The sequence below is a fragment of the Lytechinus pictus genome, chromosome 13, assembly GCF_037042905.1.
Source record: "Lytechinus pictus isolate F3 Inbred chromosome 13, Lp3.0, whole genome shotgun sequence".
Lineage (NCBI taxonomy): Eukaryota > Metazoa > Echinodermata > Echinoidea > Temnopleuroida > Toxopneustidae > Lytechinus > Lytechinus pictus.
In genome coordinates, this window is record NC_087257.1 from 15,659,061 (window position 1) to 15,675,772 (window position 16,712).

At 38.3% G+C, this 16,712-nt stretch overlaps 1 protein-coding gene across 1 annotated transcript; it reads right to left on the bottom strand.

The window, feature by feature from the left end:
• Positions 1-1,152: 1,152 nt before the first annotated feature.
• LOC129275064 (protein dispatched homolog 1-like) lies at positions 1,153-15,359 on the bottom strand. Its single transcript, XM_054911839.2, has 5 exons — positions 15,126-15,359; positions 11,770-11,932; positions 9,585-9,708; positions 8,122-8,563; positions 1,153-7,456 (listed from the first exon to the last, which is right to left on the bottom strand). Exons 1-5 carry the CDS (start codon positions 15,190-15,192, stop codon positions 4,818-4,820), a joined length of 3,435 nt encoding a protein of 1,144 aa, XP_054767814.2. The 5' UTR covers positions 15,193-15,359; the 3' UTR covers positions 1,153-4,817.
• Between the last annotated feature and the right edge of the window lie 1,353 nt (positions 15,360-16,712).

Here is a 16,712-nt window from a genome sequence, read left to right on the forward strand (position 1 = left end):
AAATCGGATGTAAAATAAGAAAGTTATGACATTTTTAAGTTTCGCTCAATTTCACAAAGCAGTTATATGCACATCCTGGTCGGTATGCAAATTGGCAGACTGATGACGTCACCCACTCACTATTTCTTTTGTATTTTATTATATGAAATATTATAATTTTCTCCTCCTTGTCAAGTGAAACAGTTTCATTTCTCCCTGAACATGTGGAATTACCACTGTTTTAACAGCTTATGGTTAAGTTAAGTTGGTCCTTCTTGTCAAATCTGTAAAAATTGAAATATTGTATTATTCAAACAATAAAAAAACAAAAGAAATAGTGAGTGATGGACATCATCGACTCTCTCATTTGCATATCACTGAGTTGTGCATTTATAACTGTTTTGTGAAAAATAAGCGAAACTTCAAAATGTTATAACTTTTTTATTTTACATCCGATTTCGATGAAATTTGCAGCGTTATGTTTGTTTGATTTTTCTCTATCGATACAAATCAACAATTTTCTGGGGTGGACTTGACATTTAATATATTTATGATAGTACTCATCATGCTCATGGTTTACACTCTTAAAATGTTGGGCAACATACTGTCCACACAACAATTGAGTAAAAAAAAATCCAACAGTGGGTAGTTTTCAACCAATCATGCCAATACTGTGTAGTTTTCACCCAAGGCACACATTATTGGTTTAGAACTACCCAGAATTGGATAAAGTTTGAACCAATTGTTGTGTGTACAGTATGTTGCCCAACATTTTTAAGAGTGTACTTAATCTATTATTTGATGGATTTTCATTAAAGCTCAGAAATCTGTTTCACTGTTTCAATTTTTGTTATTGTAAAAGATAAGAACATATGTAGAATTAGACGAACAAACCACTGAAAGTTTCATCAACTTTAGACAAAGAATATTAAAGTTATGATATTTTCAAGTTTTGCAATGTTTCATTGAAGCAGTTCTGTCTTCCACCATGATCACCCATTCTTGTATATTGTAAATTTGTATTTTAGTTGATTTGAAGTCAGTACGTGGGGGGGGGGGGGGGGGTAGCCATCGAATGTGCTTCTTATTCTCAATACACCCTCTCGCACTCTTTTCTATTCCCACAAATATAAGAATATGACAACCTAAATGACAAAAAAAAAATCAGGAACGTTGCTACAAACATTTTGATAATTTAATCTGATAGTGAATATATTACTAAGCCAAACATGTTTGTTTTCTTTAGATGCATACATATTATAAAACGATTGTTATTAACATAGAAGTAAGAACGGCAGCGAAACATTTATGGCACTAACAGCATCAAACTGCTCACCCATATAAAAAAAAAATACGAATATACATTTATTTTTTTACTATTTACTAATGCAATCATTCTGATCCACAAAGCACAAGCAAATGAAATAGTTAACGTATAAGAAATAACATGAATAAAAAATATAAGACGCATTTGATATGAAAAGAGGACAATAAACAATGTTTTGTTAATAGCTGTTTTTCTAGATAGCTCCAAATTTTTGGCCTACCAATAGTTTGCGTGATTTTATAAAGATCACAATTGATTTTGAACTAAATAATTAAAACGCTGAATCACATTGAATACAATAACATTCGAAATGAATCGCTCTTCACACCGAGGAGCACTTTCCCAGTCACTCTAACAACTACGGCTTAGATTTTTAAACAACTTGTTAAAAAAAGTTTAAACGATTCCAAAAAGTTCAAATAACTTGTTTAGAGTAATAAACGTAATTAGGTTTCGTGTTAAAGGGCCCTACATACTCCAATTGTACCAGGTGGGTGTTTCATAAAGCTGCTCGTATGTTAAGAGCGACTTGAAGAACGACTGGTGATCCTTTCTTGCGGTAAATGGTATATTCATTTGCGATGGTCTGGCACATTAAAAAGGTTCACCAGTCGTTCTTAAAGTCGCCTTAACTTACAAACAGCTTTATGAAACGGTCCCCGGGCTTGGTGCTGGCAAGATGGTAGGACATAGTCGAGCTTCTAAAAGAAGGACAGACGAAATTAAAGCAAAAAGGGTAATCTGGGTCATGTAACACAAAGATTAGCGATCAATCGTAAGCTTGATTTTCACGATTAATTGTGTATTGCATAGTCAGTCAATCAATCGTAAAAAAAAAACGTTTTACGATGGTTGCTAAGCTTTGTGTTATGGAGGCCCGATATATATATATATATATATATGTAATTGAGCACGTGAAAAATACAAATAATGACAAATCAAAAATGTTTTTACGGTCATTCATTTCCATAGCAACCAAGCCAGGGGAAAATAATATTGTTTCCATTGGTTGCAATAATCATGGAGCTAGAAAATTATCAGACATTCAGTCCCTTTTTCCACTAACAAACTCTCTAAACCGATTTAAAGAATAGAGCAACTTCGAGTAGGCGCCGCTCAGTGGCTACCTTTTTAAAGGATTTTTATTTCTGATTTCTATTTCGAACTACAAGATATAGATTAGTATTGTAATCAATAACATTAGAAATTGGATTGATCGCTGGAAAATGCAACAACTCTGTTTAGTTAGCAGCCTATCACATCTTATTGCAAGTCTATTATGTCATTGAGCTAGCAGGAACGATTTTTACAGGGGGTGCTGATGTAAATTTGACAAGCAAAAAGGAAAGAAAAAAAGGTTTTACGACAAAATGAAGGTCATTTTGGTCCCGCGAAATTTGACAAGCAAAAAAAAAAAAAAGGGGGGGGGGAGTTCGCCACAAAATTAATGTCATTTTGGTCCCGAGAAATTGGACAAGCACAAAAAAAAAAGGTTCGATCGCTACAAAATTAAGGTCATTTTGGTTACATTTGTCCATTTTGGCACACCTACCAGAATTCCTGGGGGTGATGCCTATGAAGAATAATACACCCAACACCCCCGCTTCCAAGGGCCATGTATTTTGTTTTGAACGATGCGTGGGAACCAATTACACAATCATTATTATATTGTTTGATAAAAAAACATCGATATCACAGGTTTCTAAATTATTGAAATTAATACCATGCGCACTTAAGGCATTGGTCTAAGTGGAATATTAAAACAAATGATCCATAAACAAAATTAAAGTATTTGAATTAAATGCCAAATTAAAAACATTGGACTATAAAATGGCCAAAATTACCATTTAAATTACAGTAGTGAATTCAATGCGCACATAAAGCATTGGTCCATGATGGTAATTTTTTTTTATTAAATTCAATGTCAACCAAAAATTACAAAGATCTAAAATGGCAAAAAAATCAAATTATTAAATATAATGCCCACATTGAAAAGAATATCTACAATGACAAAAAATATTCAAACTCGAGATGAACTTGTGCTCCTTATCTTTTTTCACAAATAAATAACATTTCTATAAAATATTCATAGGGAATTTAGACGATACAAAAATATAAAAAAATATTTAACAAATAGTTTCTTGATCGGCTGTAAGTTTTTGTATTAGAAAACAAGTATTGCAACATGTATCAAACAGCAATAACGCTTAGAGCTAGCAAACATGGTTACAATGAAATATTTCAAGACATACACGTAATTGTAGTACTGATTTTATATTTGTTACAAACATTCTCGCCTACCTAGTAATGAAAGACAGCTGGCAGGAAAACCTGCTCTTTCACTCAGCAGTCATATTTCCCCTACGGCGGCCGTACGGCGAGCCGAAAACAGCCGTGCTGTGCTTCATTTTCATTCAAACCACCTATATGGAGCTGGTACAAAAATGTTAAAACGACTGTTTTCGACTCGCTGTATGACCGTCGCAGGGGAAATGTGACTGCGCCATACTAAGAAAAAAATATATATGTGCATTGATCACTTTCCCATAAAAGGTGATCATTCAGCCTTCGCTACATTTTAAACAAATATCCATTCTGAATTGATTATCATCAAATTACGTACATCAATAATGAAAGCTCTACATGTAAAATAAAAACATCAGCACAAGGCTGATTTCAATGGGAAAATTCAAAATGCCTTACCTTTTTTTCGTAAATTTCTCTAATATATGCTATTCGAGAATTATCAGTGTAAGTTTTTAAAAATATGCATATAAATTTTGAAATATTGTGCCTTAAAGTTAATTTTGAAGTATTTCCCATCAAGAACATCCAGCAAGAAAATGATCACATTAAATCTCATGGTCCCGATGTGGTAATGCATTTGTAAAGTTTGTGAACATCTTCGAGCATAAATCCAAGTTCTCTGATTTTTCATATTTCTGGGTGACTCATTGTATAGCTGACATTGTTCACCATGTTTGAATATAATTGCTGCGATTGTGACCATCATAATTATGGCAATCAAACATTTCATGCTCAACAACAAATATTATGTTCCTTCTTTTAACACCCAACTTTAAGAGAGCCAGAAATGAGAAATAAACGAGGCACAAATTTAAGTTGATGTACTTCATTGCACTAATTTATACACACATGACTAAAATACACATTGAAAAAAAAAACACTATTTAAATTTTCATACAACGCTTGTTCACTATGAACCTTACATTAGTTGTTTAACGGTTTAAACTACCATGCTTAATTTATTGAGAATCAAGTATACAAAAATAAATTTTGCTGTTTAAGATTTTATACACTTGTTTAAACTGTTTAAACAACTATTGATACTGATGAACTACTCATCATGTAAACAACATCGTATACAAAGTTTAAAAAGTGTTTTTACTGTGAAGTACGTCCTCAGAAAAGGATGATTATACATGCAGAAATAGGGAGTATGGCAGAAAAGATCAGCTAGATATGAGGTGTATGGAATGTTAGCTCTAAGTCACGTGTCTGCTACAAAGCCAAGATCAATGTCCCCAGCTGGACTTACATCTAATAAGCTATGACCCTGTCGATTTGGACAACAGCAGCACCTTTGGTCAGCACTTAAACTCTGGTTTGATGCACAACAGCAGCTACAAGAAGGCACTGGGATCTGGGCGCAGTTGCCTTCAGGACCCAACGCCCGGCAGAGGGGCATGAAGAAGAAGTTGGCATAGAACCAGCTAACAGTCATAACAAGAGTCAGAAAGATGCCAATCTGCTGATAGCAAAGAACGACAGAGGGCAGCATCACAGCTCCTGCGATGAACGTTGAGAGCGCCGCGGTGGTTATTGCAGAAGTGAGTTGAACCATGGCGAAGGTGGAGCGGGAGGCACGGTCCTTATGCGGGGCGAGACCGTAAGCCACTCCGTAGTGGATGGTGAAGTCCACAGAGAGTCCTACCGCAAGACTCATTACAGTGGACTCCAGTATATTCAGCTCCCAACCCAAGAGAACCAAGCTACCGATGGTCACAAAGACGGTCCCGCCGATAGATAGGGTGGCGAATAGAGTAATGAGTAGATTTCTGGTGGTGAATAAGAGAACCATCGTGGCCATTCCCAAGGACAATGCAATAGACATCTTCGTTCCTCTGGCTAGGCTTTCCTGGAGATCAAAGAAAAACATCTGGTTGCTGCTGTAACTGCCGAACCAGCCACCAGCCATGCCCGGAGGCGCATTCTTCATCTTTTCCTTACCCCAGTTATCGATTTGGTACCAGAATTCACTGATGTTTTCATACACAAGTGTATCAGTGGTCGTGCTGGTGAAGGATAATTGTAAACCAGTCATCATCGAACTTTGAACTCTGAACTTGGTCTTTTCTCCAAAGCGAACGCTACCGCTTACTTGGCGCAGACTAGATGTCCAAAATGGAGCGCAGTGGTCAAAGAGCTCTGGGTCGTAGGGAAATTTAGTTTGGTTGCAGCATGAAGGGGAAGGACTGAAGGGGAGAGCGGGGTTGTTACATGGTGTCTCCATGGCAGATTTCAGTATTTCAATGAAACAAAAATCAGACGCTTTGTCCGCCTTAGAGTAAAATGTCTGGTTGCGGATATCGTGGCAAAAGTCTAATAGCCATTGTTGCGAATCCTTGCTGGATAGATTAAATGATCTGTCAAAGACTATAAACCCTTCATCGTCAGGGTCCCAGGGATTCCCATTATCATCAGGTACTACACCCCAAACAAATAATATAGGCATCACTCTCTTCTCTCCCCTTTCGAACAGGAAGTCCTTTTTATATATCTGATCGTATTGTTCCATATAATCACTTGATATGAACACTTGAAAGTCATTTTTGGTAGGCAACTGCAGCTTTGGCTTGACAAATATACAGCAAGCCCCACCTACCCCAAGTAGCGTAAATAAAACGATCCATAAGTACCTAAGCTTGAATACAACCAAGGGTAACATTGTCTCCCAGAAGGATCGGACACACCCAGTCAGAGCTTTTGTCTTCTCCTTTATCTTGACGTAACATGTGGTCGGTGTTATTCTCTCACGACACATCCGGAACTGCAGGTACTTATCTTCTATGACGACAATTGCAGGGAGCCAAGTTACAGTGTAGATGAAGTTGATGAGTATGGCACATCCTGCGTACACTGCCAGACATCGTAGGGCCGTGATGGAGCTGATGACACTGGAGAAAAGGGCAGAAGATGTGGTGAAGCTGGTAACAAACATGGTTACTGCTGCATGGTGCAAGGTATCTTGGAGGACCAACACCCTCTTCTCAGGTGCTCCACCATGTCGCTCTCTCATCTTCTTCCATATGTCAACATAAACGAAGGCATCGTCCGCACCAATACCGATGATTAAGACAAACGCGAGGACGTTCATGAAGGGAAAGAAAGGCAGTCCGAAGACAACGGTGTACAGGAAGTAAGCAAAGATCAAAGACATCACCATGTCTACAATTGTCATTAAGGTCACAAACAACGATCCTGTGTACAGCCACACGATCAAAAGAATCAGTCCAATACCGATAACCAGGTAGATGCAATTGGAGACAAGAAAATCAGAGAACAAGTCGAATTTAAACCCTGCACCAACTGCAGACAGCTTGGTGACACTGTCCCTTATGTCATGCCTCATAATATTATTCTTATAAACATCCTGCCCCTCACTGCTGTATCGGGGGAATGGTGTCACCATCAATGCATGTTGAACAGACTTGAAATCTCCCTCAGCGATGTGGCTTGCAGAATTCATGGGCAAGAGGTACTGAAAGGTATTGAACACCACATTCCCAATGGTGCAGTTTGAAGGGACACCTGGACAACTGCTTCCCCCGCAGTCCGATGTCAAGTCCTTGCTGACGAAGAACTGCGCACATTCCTGGAGCAGGTAACGTAGTTCGGTGACGTCCTCATCTAGGATATACAAACACGACTCCTTTCCGCCGATGAGAGCAGCATAGCTTCCGAGTGACGAAGGTTCACAGTCTTGGTAGTACTGCGGCATATCTGTTGCATTCATCAAGATACGAGTGGTGTATAAATTGCACATGGACCACAATGCCTCGGTGCTGAATAAGTCTACATCGTCCAAATGAGAGAAGACCAAACGAACCTTGTATTGGGCACCCTCGGCTGAGAGAAAGAAATATAGGGAAAGAGGAATCAAAATCTTGATTAGAATCACAGTGGCAAATTTGGAGAAATCTACAAACATACAACCTACAAAAAAAACCTAGAGGATTTCCATCTAAGGCAGGAGACCATAGTGAAAGATACGAAAGAGATAATAGGATTATCTGCCTGCTACAAACATAAAAGTCATTACCTGATCGGCTCATGGTTCAGAGCCAGTACATTTTTTCTTTCTCAGGGACGGTGCCAAAGGAGGAATGGGCCAGGGGAGAGGGCAAATATGTTTTTTTTTTCTCTCAAATATTGACACCCCTGTAGGCTGTACCCCTAGTTCGTCTACTCTACATTTTGTATGAAGGGGGGAAAATGACACTGTCTTCAGATCGTCTTGGAGGGGAGAACAGAGAAGAAAAGGGTGAAAATGAAGAATCTAGCAAATCTTTAATGATTATTTGCTTACAAATAAAAAAAAAATACAGATCCTTCCGAAACTCAATGTTTTGTAGCCTACATGTAGCATTGCTAATATCTACAATAACGAAATAAACAGTATTTTTAAATGGAACACGTAGTGCCAAATCGTGATTCTTGTCCCAGTTCACCCCCTCTCCACTCACATTTCATGTATTTTACAAGGTTATGACTTAATAGTCCATGGTCCCTACCTGGCTCTCTGCATACCGTTGGGATTACAGGACTGATATGGCTATAATCAAAAGAACTCTCGCTTCCTTCATCAATAGGGGTGTCGGTGACAGCATCATCAGTGCTAGGGGGATTGCCATCAGTGAGGGTATTGCTTTTGCTGAACCTGCTGTAAGTCGTGCTATCTTGGCCAGGACTCTGGGTTGACATCCTGGTGGGCGATCTGGTTGGTGGTGGCGAGGAGGACGGTATATCATTTTCACCTTGGTCTAGGCCTTGGTGGCTTGGACCGTTGGGTGGTGTTGTCAATGGGGGAATGTCCGCCTGCGGGCCTTGAACGCCATCCACACTCCGTTTGGATTGGCGCGGTAAGGTGTAAAAATGGCTATCGTTCCTCGTTTGGTGAAAGTGACCGAGTGCTGAGGTTCTGTCATTGATCTCTGTTTGTCGAGCTTGGAATCCCTATGGGGAAGAGGAAGGGAAAGATGGAGTATGAATTACTCTATGTTCTCATTACCGCTGATGTAAAGGAATGATGATAAGGTGGTTACAGGCCTGTAATGTAATGACCTTTTTTCCTTGTTCCTCATCGTTATCATCATCATCATTATCATCATCATCATCATCACCATCATCATCACCATCATCATCATCATCTTCATCATCATCATCCTCATCACCATCATCATCACCATCATCATCATCATCTTCATCATCATCATCCTCATCATCATATCTTTATCATCAAATTTTTCCCCTTTGATCATTTTTATTATTCTAGTATTAAGTGTCCGGTTATCTTTATGGCCATGCGACCCTAAAAATCACTTCTTCGCATTTTATAAAGTGAAATATAACGTCCCAAGAAAAAAAAAGGATCAGAATCGAAAGGAATGAAACGGTGTAGAGATTTATGCGTTTGAATAAACGAAATACTGAAGTATAAATTTAGTATTACACTTCAATTATTATGACACTTTCAGGGCGGCATTTACCGCCAAAGCCAGCTGTGAGAAACCAACCGGGTGGATCCGCCCACGGCCCGGTAAGGGTTAATTATTATTATCATTATAATCCTTACAATAATTAGTATGATTATTATTCTCGATATTATGGTGATTTGACTCGGTTCTGTTTTGATTTCAATACTCGTATTTTGCATCATAAGATTTTGCTCCACATATTCCAATAGACACGAATGTGACCATTGCATTCTTGTCATCAATCAGAGATCAAGTACTAATTTTTAACGCCTATTACACACAAGCCAAAAAATAGTTTATCATATAGCATTAATTGTTTGAAATAACAAGAACAAGAGTTAATCTAGGTCATTTCACACAAGACATTACTTTTGAAGAAGATTAAGAAAATTCATAGTTACATGTAGGAAGATAAACAAAGTACTGTTTCTCTTTTCTTCTCCACCCCCCCCCCCTCCCTCTCCCGACACCTCTCTGCATTCCCTTTTCTCTATACTTACCTTCAATGGGTCGCTAAATGATGGGATGTCATATAAAACAAATGCAGCAGCGCCCCCACCGGCAGTCAGGGCGAACAGAATCAAGCAGAAAAGGACTGGAAAGCGATTTAGAAATTGGGCATACCTATATGAAAAATACAAATTTAAGAAACAATGTCACAAATATATTAGTTCCCCATTTTAGCTTTATACTTAGTTCCTGTTATCATTTCGTTGCATTAGTTTTGTGTTTTATACTTCTTCCTCCTTCCGCCTTCTTTTCGACTTCTTCCCTTACTTGTATGTTTGTTGTTATTGTGGTTATGTTGCGTTTTGCGGAGGGGAGTTTCAATCGCGCCAACGAGTCATTACACCGGGACCAGGGACTAGAAAATTTGACAAGCAAAAAAAAAAAAAAAAAAAAAAAAAAAAGTTGTCACCCCAAATGTAAGGTCGTCTCGTCCAAAATACATGTTTTATTTCAATTTCTTACTTTCCATCATAAAAGACCGAAAATAGTAGGGGGACATTTGATATTGTGACCCCCTACTATTTTGGGTAGGGGGACACGTCCCCCGTGTCCCCCCCTGGGATTTCCGCCCATGAGGGTCGCCGATCACAAAGTTAGTATTTTGTGGAAGTCATTGTATTGTATGCATCACAGCACTAGCGTACCTACGGGGGGGGGGGGGCAGAGGGGGCAGTCTGCCCCCCCTGACGAGCCACAACCCATGCAAAGGACGTATCCCTGTCCCCCCCTGACGAGCTTGAAAGGCATTTTTTGCCCCCCCCCCCCCCCTGACGAGCTTGAAGACCTTTATTGCCCCCCCTGACGAGCTTGAAGCTTTTTTTTTTTTTTTTTTTTTTTTTGCTTGTCAAATTTTTTCTGGTACGAAATCCTTCATTTGTGATTGAAGACCTTTTTTTTTTTTTTTGCTTGTCAATTTTTTTGGCGGACGGTTTTGCCCCCCCTGTGAAAAATCCTAGGTACGCCACTGCATCACAGTATGTTATTCAATAACTGGCCGATTTCACTGAAATTTCATCATTAACAATGTGGACGTTCTATTTATTTATTTAAGTTTCAAAATACACAGAAAATACAGCGTTACTGAATAATTCAAAACTAGTAATCAACACAAGCATACAATATCAAATTGGATAGTGAATAAAAAAAATCGCGAAAAAAACGCCGCGCAAATGTTTTTGACCGCGTCGCTCGCTGGGTGTTTGTACTTTCAAGTCAAGTCTCGCGCAACTTCTGAGATCAAAATTGCGACCCCCGCTTCCGAAATTACGGAACATTTCGTAAGTTCATGCGGACCCAAAATTGTTAAAAACGTGAATTCGTGTACAAATCCAATGCTTTATGCTTTCATTCACGTTTTTGAGCAAAATAGTACTAAGTGTTCTTAGCCAAAATTCATAAATGTATCATTATTTCTCCTTATACTGATTAAAGTTTAATCAATTTCATTTTGTTTATTTTAAAAATAAATTCCCGACAATTTCCATTGAAAAAAATAAAATACATAAGAAAATAATTGTGATATTGATTTTTTTAGTACATTTGATCAGAATCCTATAAATAGTCTGTTGATAAAAAGTAGCATTTTATGAGCCTTATTTATTTAATTAGAGAAACCTTTTGATTTTGTGCATAAATTAGCACAATAATTAGAAATGAAATTCTATGAAGAATTCGATCTTACAATTTTGTAGATTATGCCATGGGCAACGCGTGTGCCGATTTTCGTCGCAATCACGCGACCGACAGCCGAGATCCCCCTCCCCAGTTATCTTAGTCGTCGAAATAGCCCAGTCTATTAAGGGTTAATACCAGGCTGAGATAATTAATTCTCCTAGCTTTCTCAGAATGGGATATGGTGATTAGGAATAAACAAAATACAGGAAACAAAGTTTAATAAGAACTGATTGTTATCGTCGTCGTCGTTTTCATCATCTTCATCATCGTCATTATCAACATCACCATCACCACCACCATCATCATCATCACCATCATCATCGTCATTCGTAATCATTAACATCGTAATCATCATTATCACCATCATCATCCATCATCATCACCGTTATTACCATGATGAGGATCATGATCATGATCATCATCATCATGATCATCATCATCATCATCACCACCACCACCACCACCACCACCATCATCGAAAGTTTGACTTTGAGACATTACCAGTGACAGAAACCACAGTCACTCTTCCTTTCCTCTCCATCTCTTTCATGAGCATCCGTTTCACTGATAGTGGTCAATCGAAGTGCGCCCCCATTAGACGTTGGTTCGTAAGAAAGGTCCTCTGTTTCGAGGCTCCCGGCACCTACCGACTCCCATGCCGCACCTGTTCAGTAGTAGAAATGAAGGATAAAAATGTATTATGGTCTCAAAATCACGCACATAATGGAAGACAATTAAGAACGTGCATGATCCTTTACTTCATTATTATGGGCTTGCTTGAATATAGATTTTGTTCTTCCTTTTTTGAAAGTATTCAGCACCTGGTGGGTGTTTCATAAAGCTGGTCGTAAGTTAAGAGCGACTTTAAGAACGACTGGTGATCCTTTCTTGTGGTAAATGGTATATTCATTGGCGATTTGGTTAAAGGACAAGTCCACCCCAACAAAAAGTTGATTTGAATAAAAAGAGAAAAATCTAACAAGCATAACACTGAAAATTTCATCAAAATCGGATGTAAATTAAGAAAGTTATGAAATTTGAAAGTTTTGCTTAATTTCACAAAACAGTTATATGCACATCCTGGTGGGTATGCAAATGTGGAGAGTGGAGACTGATGACGTCATCCACTCACTATTTCTTTTCTATTTTATTGTATAAAATACGGAATGTCCTATTTTTCTCCTCATTGTCAAGTGAAACAACGATTAAATCCTCCCTGAATATGTGGAATGAGCATTGTTAAATACTACATGATTCAGTCAAGTTGGTCCTTATTGTCAAATCTATAAAAAATGAAATATAGTATAATTCGAACAATAAAAAAATAAAGAAATAGTGAGGGACATCATCGACTGTCTCATTTCAGTTGTGCATATCACTGTTTTGTGAAAAATAAGCAAAACTTTAAAATGTCATAACTTTCTTATTTTACATCTGATTTTGATGAAATTTTCAGCGTTTTGCTAGTTTGATTTTTCTCTATTTATTCAAATCAACATTTTTGTGGGGTGGACTTGACCTTTAAGCGCGTAAGAAAGGTTCACCAGTACTTCTTAAAGTCGCTCTTAACTTACGAACAGTTTTATGAAATGGGCTCCTGGACTCGTAATGTAGATTCAAAACTTCCTAAGTTCTCTCTTGAGCAATGGCATGCATTTGAATGAAAAATGTTTTGCTTTGGTTGCCTAGACGCCCAATAGGCAAATAGCCCAGACCTAGGAAATCATACTTTGGAAGTTGGCATAGAGTCATAAGTTTTATTTGTCCATTGGTGTCACTATGACTATTTCATTCTTGAATTAGGGGCTGGGCAGTAGTAGGTGAACATGTGCCATGAGAGAATATTAGTACATCTCTATGTAATGGTGGGTTGAAGTAACGCTTCTTCATGACTGAACTTATCTTTTCCTAGACTCTAGAACCTTCTATTTTCTAGGTTAGCTTTAAAAAAATCAAGAGATAGACCTTCTTCCAACTTATTCAATACGATGCTAACCATATATTATTTTTTATAAAGAATATTTTCTGTTGAATGAATCTTCCATTGAAAAAAAATATCATCATCAATCAAACCTATTTTTATTCGTGTTACTCTTTGAATCTATTCCAACTTTGCTGCCTATTGCTGCTGCTACTACAACAACTACTTCTTCTTCTACTACTACTACTACTACTACTGCTACTGCTGCTGCTGCTACTACTACTACTACTACTACTACTACTACTACTACTGCTGCTGCTGCTGCTACTGCTGCTGCTACTACTACTACTATACTACTACTACTACTAGCTACCATTACTTCTTCTCCTTCTACTACCACTACTATAGTCTAGGCTATGACTACTACTACTGCTTCTACTACTACTACTACTACTACCAGGGGCCACGGAAGCGGGGGGGGGGGGGGGGGGCTGGGGGGGCTTCAGCCCCCCGACTCTTTTCCAAAACCGTGTACAAAAACGTAAAAATGACCATATGATTGTGATTTTTTGCATGGTCAGCCCCCCCACTTTGAAAACCGTTCCGCGGCCCCTGACTACTACTACTACTACTACTACTATACTGCTGCTGCTGCTGCTGCTACTACTACTACTACTACTACTACTACTACTACTACTACTACTACTACTACTACTACTACTACTGCTGCTGTTGCTGCTGCTGCTACTGCTACTACTACTAATGCTGCTATACTACTACTTCTACTAGCTACCATTACTTCTTCTCCTTCTACTACCACTACTATATAGTCTAGGCTATGACTACTACTACTACTACTACTACTTCTACTACTACTACTACCACTACTACCACTACTACCACTACTACTACCACTACTACTACTACTACTACTACTACTACTACTACTACTACTACTACTACTACTATACTACTACCACTACTACTACTACCACTACTACTACTACTTCCACTACTACTACTACTACTACTACTACTACTACTACTACTACTACTATACTTTTACTACTTCTACTACTATTACTACTAACTGCTACTACTACTACTAGCTACCACTACTTCTTCGCCTTCTATTATTGCTACTACTACTACTACTTCTATGTACTTCTAGCAACCGTGACCACTACTCTTTCTACTCTCACTTACTATGACTACTACTACTACTACTACTACTAACTACTACTACTACTACTACTACTTCTACTACTACTACTACTTCTACTATTGCTACTACTACTACTACTACTAGCTACTACTAACTACTACTACTTCTATGTACTTCTAGCTACCACTACTTCTACTCCTACTAATATCACTAACTAAGACTACTCATACTACTACTACTACTACTACTACTACTACTGTAACTACTACTACTACTACTACTACTGCTACTACTACTACCACCACTACTACTGCCCCTGCTGTTGCGGCTGCTGCTGCTGCTACTACTACTACTACTACTACTACTGTATTGGGTGCTTTAACAGCTCATACTACCAAAGTACCATACTACTACTCCTACTGTAGTGGGTGCTATAACGGCATATAATTATACCATCATTTCAATCACAAGAAAAACACATGTACGAGGACGATTGTAAGACTAGTATCATCGTGTTTACATACTCAATTTCACTGGAATTTCCCCTGGATCTCACACCTAGTCATAGCCATACCGTGGAGCACCACGAGCATACTACTCAAATATACAAAACAACTTCAAGGAAACACTGCGATGCATACAGACCGATACACGGCACTGCCTCCATTCAATAGCTTTTGAACGGGTGTTTACTGTTTACTCTCATATCATAGAATAGACTTGTAGTTGTACCTATTATTGGGATATTAGAATATTCTAGCATACACTCACCATCATCAATGTAACCGGTGTTGAGTGACGAATCGTCGCCATTGAATAGCCGGGAATATCTTGGCATTTTGCACCATTAATTTGATATATAGACATATAATTACACAGAACATGAAAATATGTAGCTCGCTACGAAAGTCATCACACGGCCAAAATACTCTCTCGATCTCACTCCCTGGCCCAGACGCATTCTCCACACCTAACAGATTGAGGGCGCTATGTCTATTGTAGTCTGCTGGGTGAATGCATTATGGCTAAATTGCCAATTCGTCTGCTGACATTTCAATTCAATTAAATTCAAATCTTTATTCCATTTCCATTCAAAACATGATACCAAGTAATATAAATCAGATACAATTTTACAGATGAACATTCTTACTTGAGCATAAATGGAAATGAGGGGGTCCACTGAAAGCAAAGCTTGTAAAGCCTATGGATCCCCTTGGAAATGAAAAAATATTGTCGACTTATTCATATAATTATGCGTATTTTTCCTGGAAAGAAAATACCCGTCCACTCACCACGTGGTCTATTTCCATTTAGTCTAAGGCCATTCCGTCCATCAACATTCCGGCCGTCTAACAACCATTTGGTTCAGTTATCATTTGGTCCAATTATCTGATCACTTCGTCTAATCCCCATTTCGTCTACAACCAGTTGGTCTAATATCAATTTCCTTTTCATTTTGCGCAATTAACACTTATGGGGTGTTGCAAGAAACTTGCGATCAATATCGCAAGTCTATTTTTGGTCCTTAAATCAATCATATGTCTTGTAGTTAATTGCAAATTAGCCATTGACTGATTGCTAATCTGCTCCTTGAAAGAAGAAGTTTAATCCGATTTGCTATACAGCTAACGTTGGTCTATCAGTTGTAAAATTGAAACAGAATATTTGCCATTGATCGAAAATATTTTCTTGCAACATCCCCTTAGTCCAATACGACCAAATGGTATTAATGACTAATGGACCCCCGTATATGGCTAAACTAGTTATTAGACGAAATGGTAAGTACACGAATTGGCAATTAGATCATGTTCATAGAAGACGAACTGAACTACTACCAAATGATAGTAGACGAGTTGGCAATTGGACGAATTGGCATTAGACGAATTGGAAATAAACCGTCCGCTGTGCACACCCATTTCCAGTTTCGTCCCTACCCGAAAAAAGTAATACTTATTTTTTTGGTGCTGTGTGTAAATCAAGGTTAGGCCCAACTATTTTGAAACATCGTTCATTAGGAAATAATGAGGGGAAAAAAGAAGTTTAAAAATGCGATATTCTCCATTAGGAAAACGTAGGTAGTGCAACGGGATAACCAGCAATAATATATTTCAATCGCATATATACGATGAGGGTTTTTTTTTTTTTTTTTTTTTTTTTTTTTTTTGGGGGGGGGGGGGGGGTTGCACGCGAACGGGATAACTCTCCGGGGAGGGGGGGGGGGGGGGGTCTCACGCAGCACGATTTTGTAACAAGAACCTAATTTTTGACGTAGTGATCCCATTGCAAATCACTCGAGCTTGAAATACGTGGTTGAAAGGTTGTGAATTCAAATCCCAGCTCTGTCATTATCTCCACTTT

Coding starts and splice junctions, on each gene's coding strand:
- LOC129275064 (XM_054911839.2), bottom strand. CDS start 15,192: ATGCCAAGATATTCCCGGCTATTCAATGGCGACGATTCGTCACTCAAC. Junction 11,933..15,125: donor CACCGGTTACATTGATGATG/GTGAGTGTATGC, acceptor ACTACTGAACAG/GTGCGGCATGGGAGTCGGTA. Junction 8,564..9,584: donor CATTTAGCGACCCATTGAAG/GTAAGTATAGAG, acceptor TCTTCCCCATAG/GGATTCCAAGCTCGACAAAC.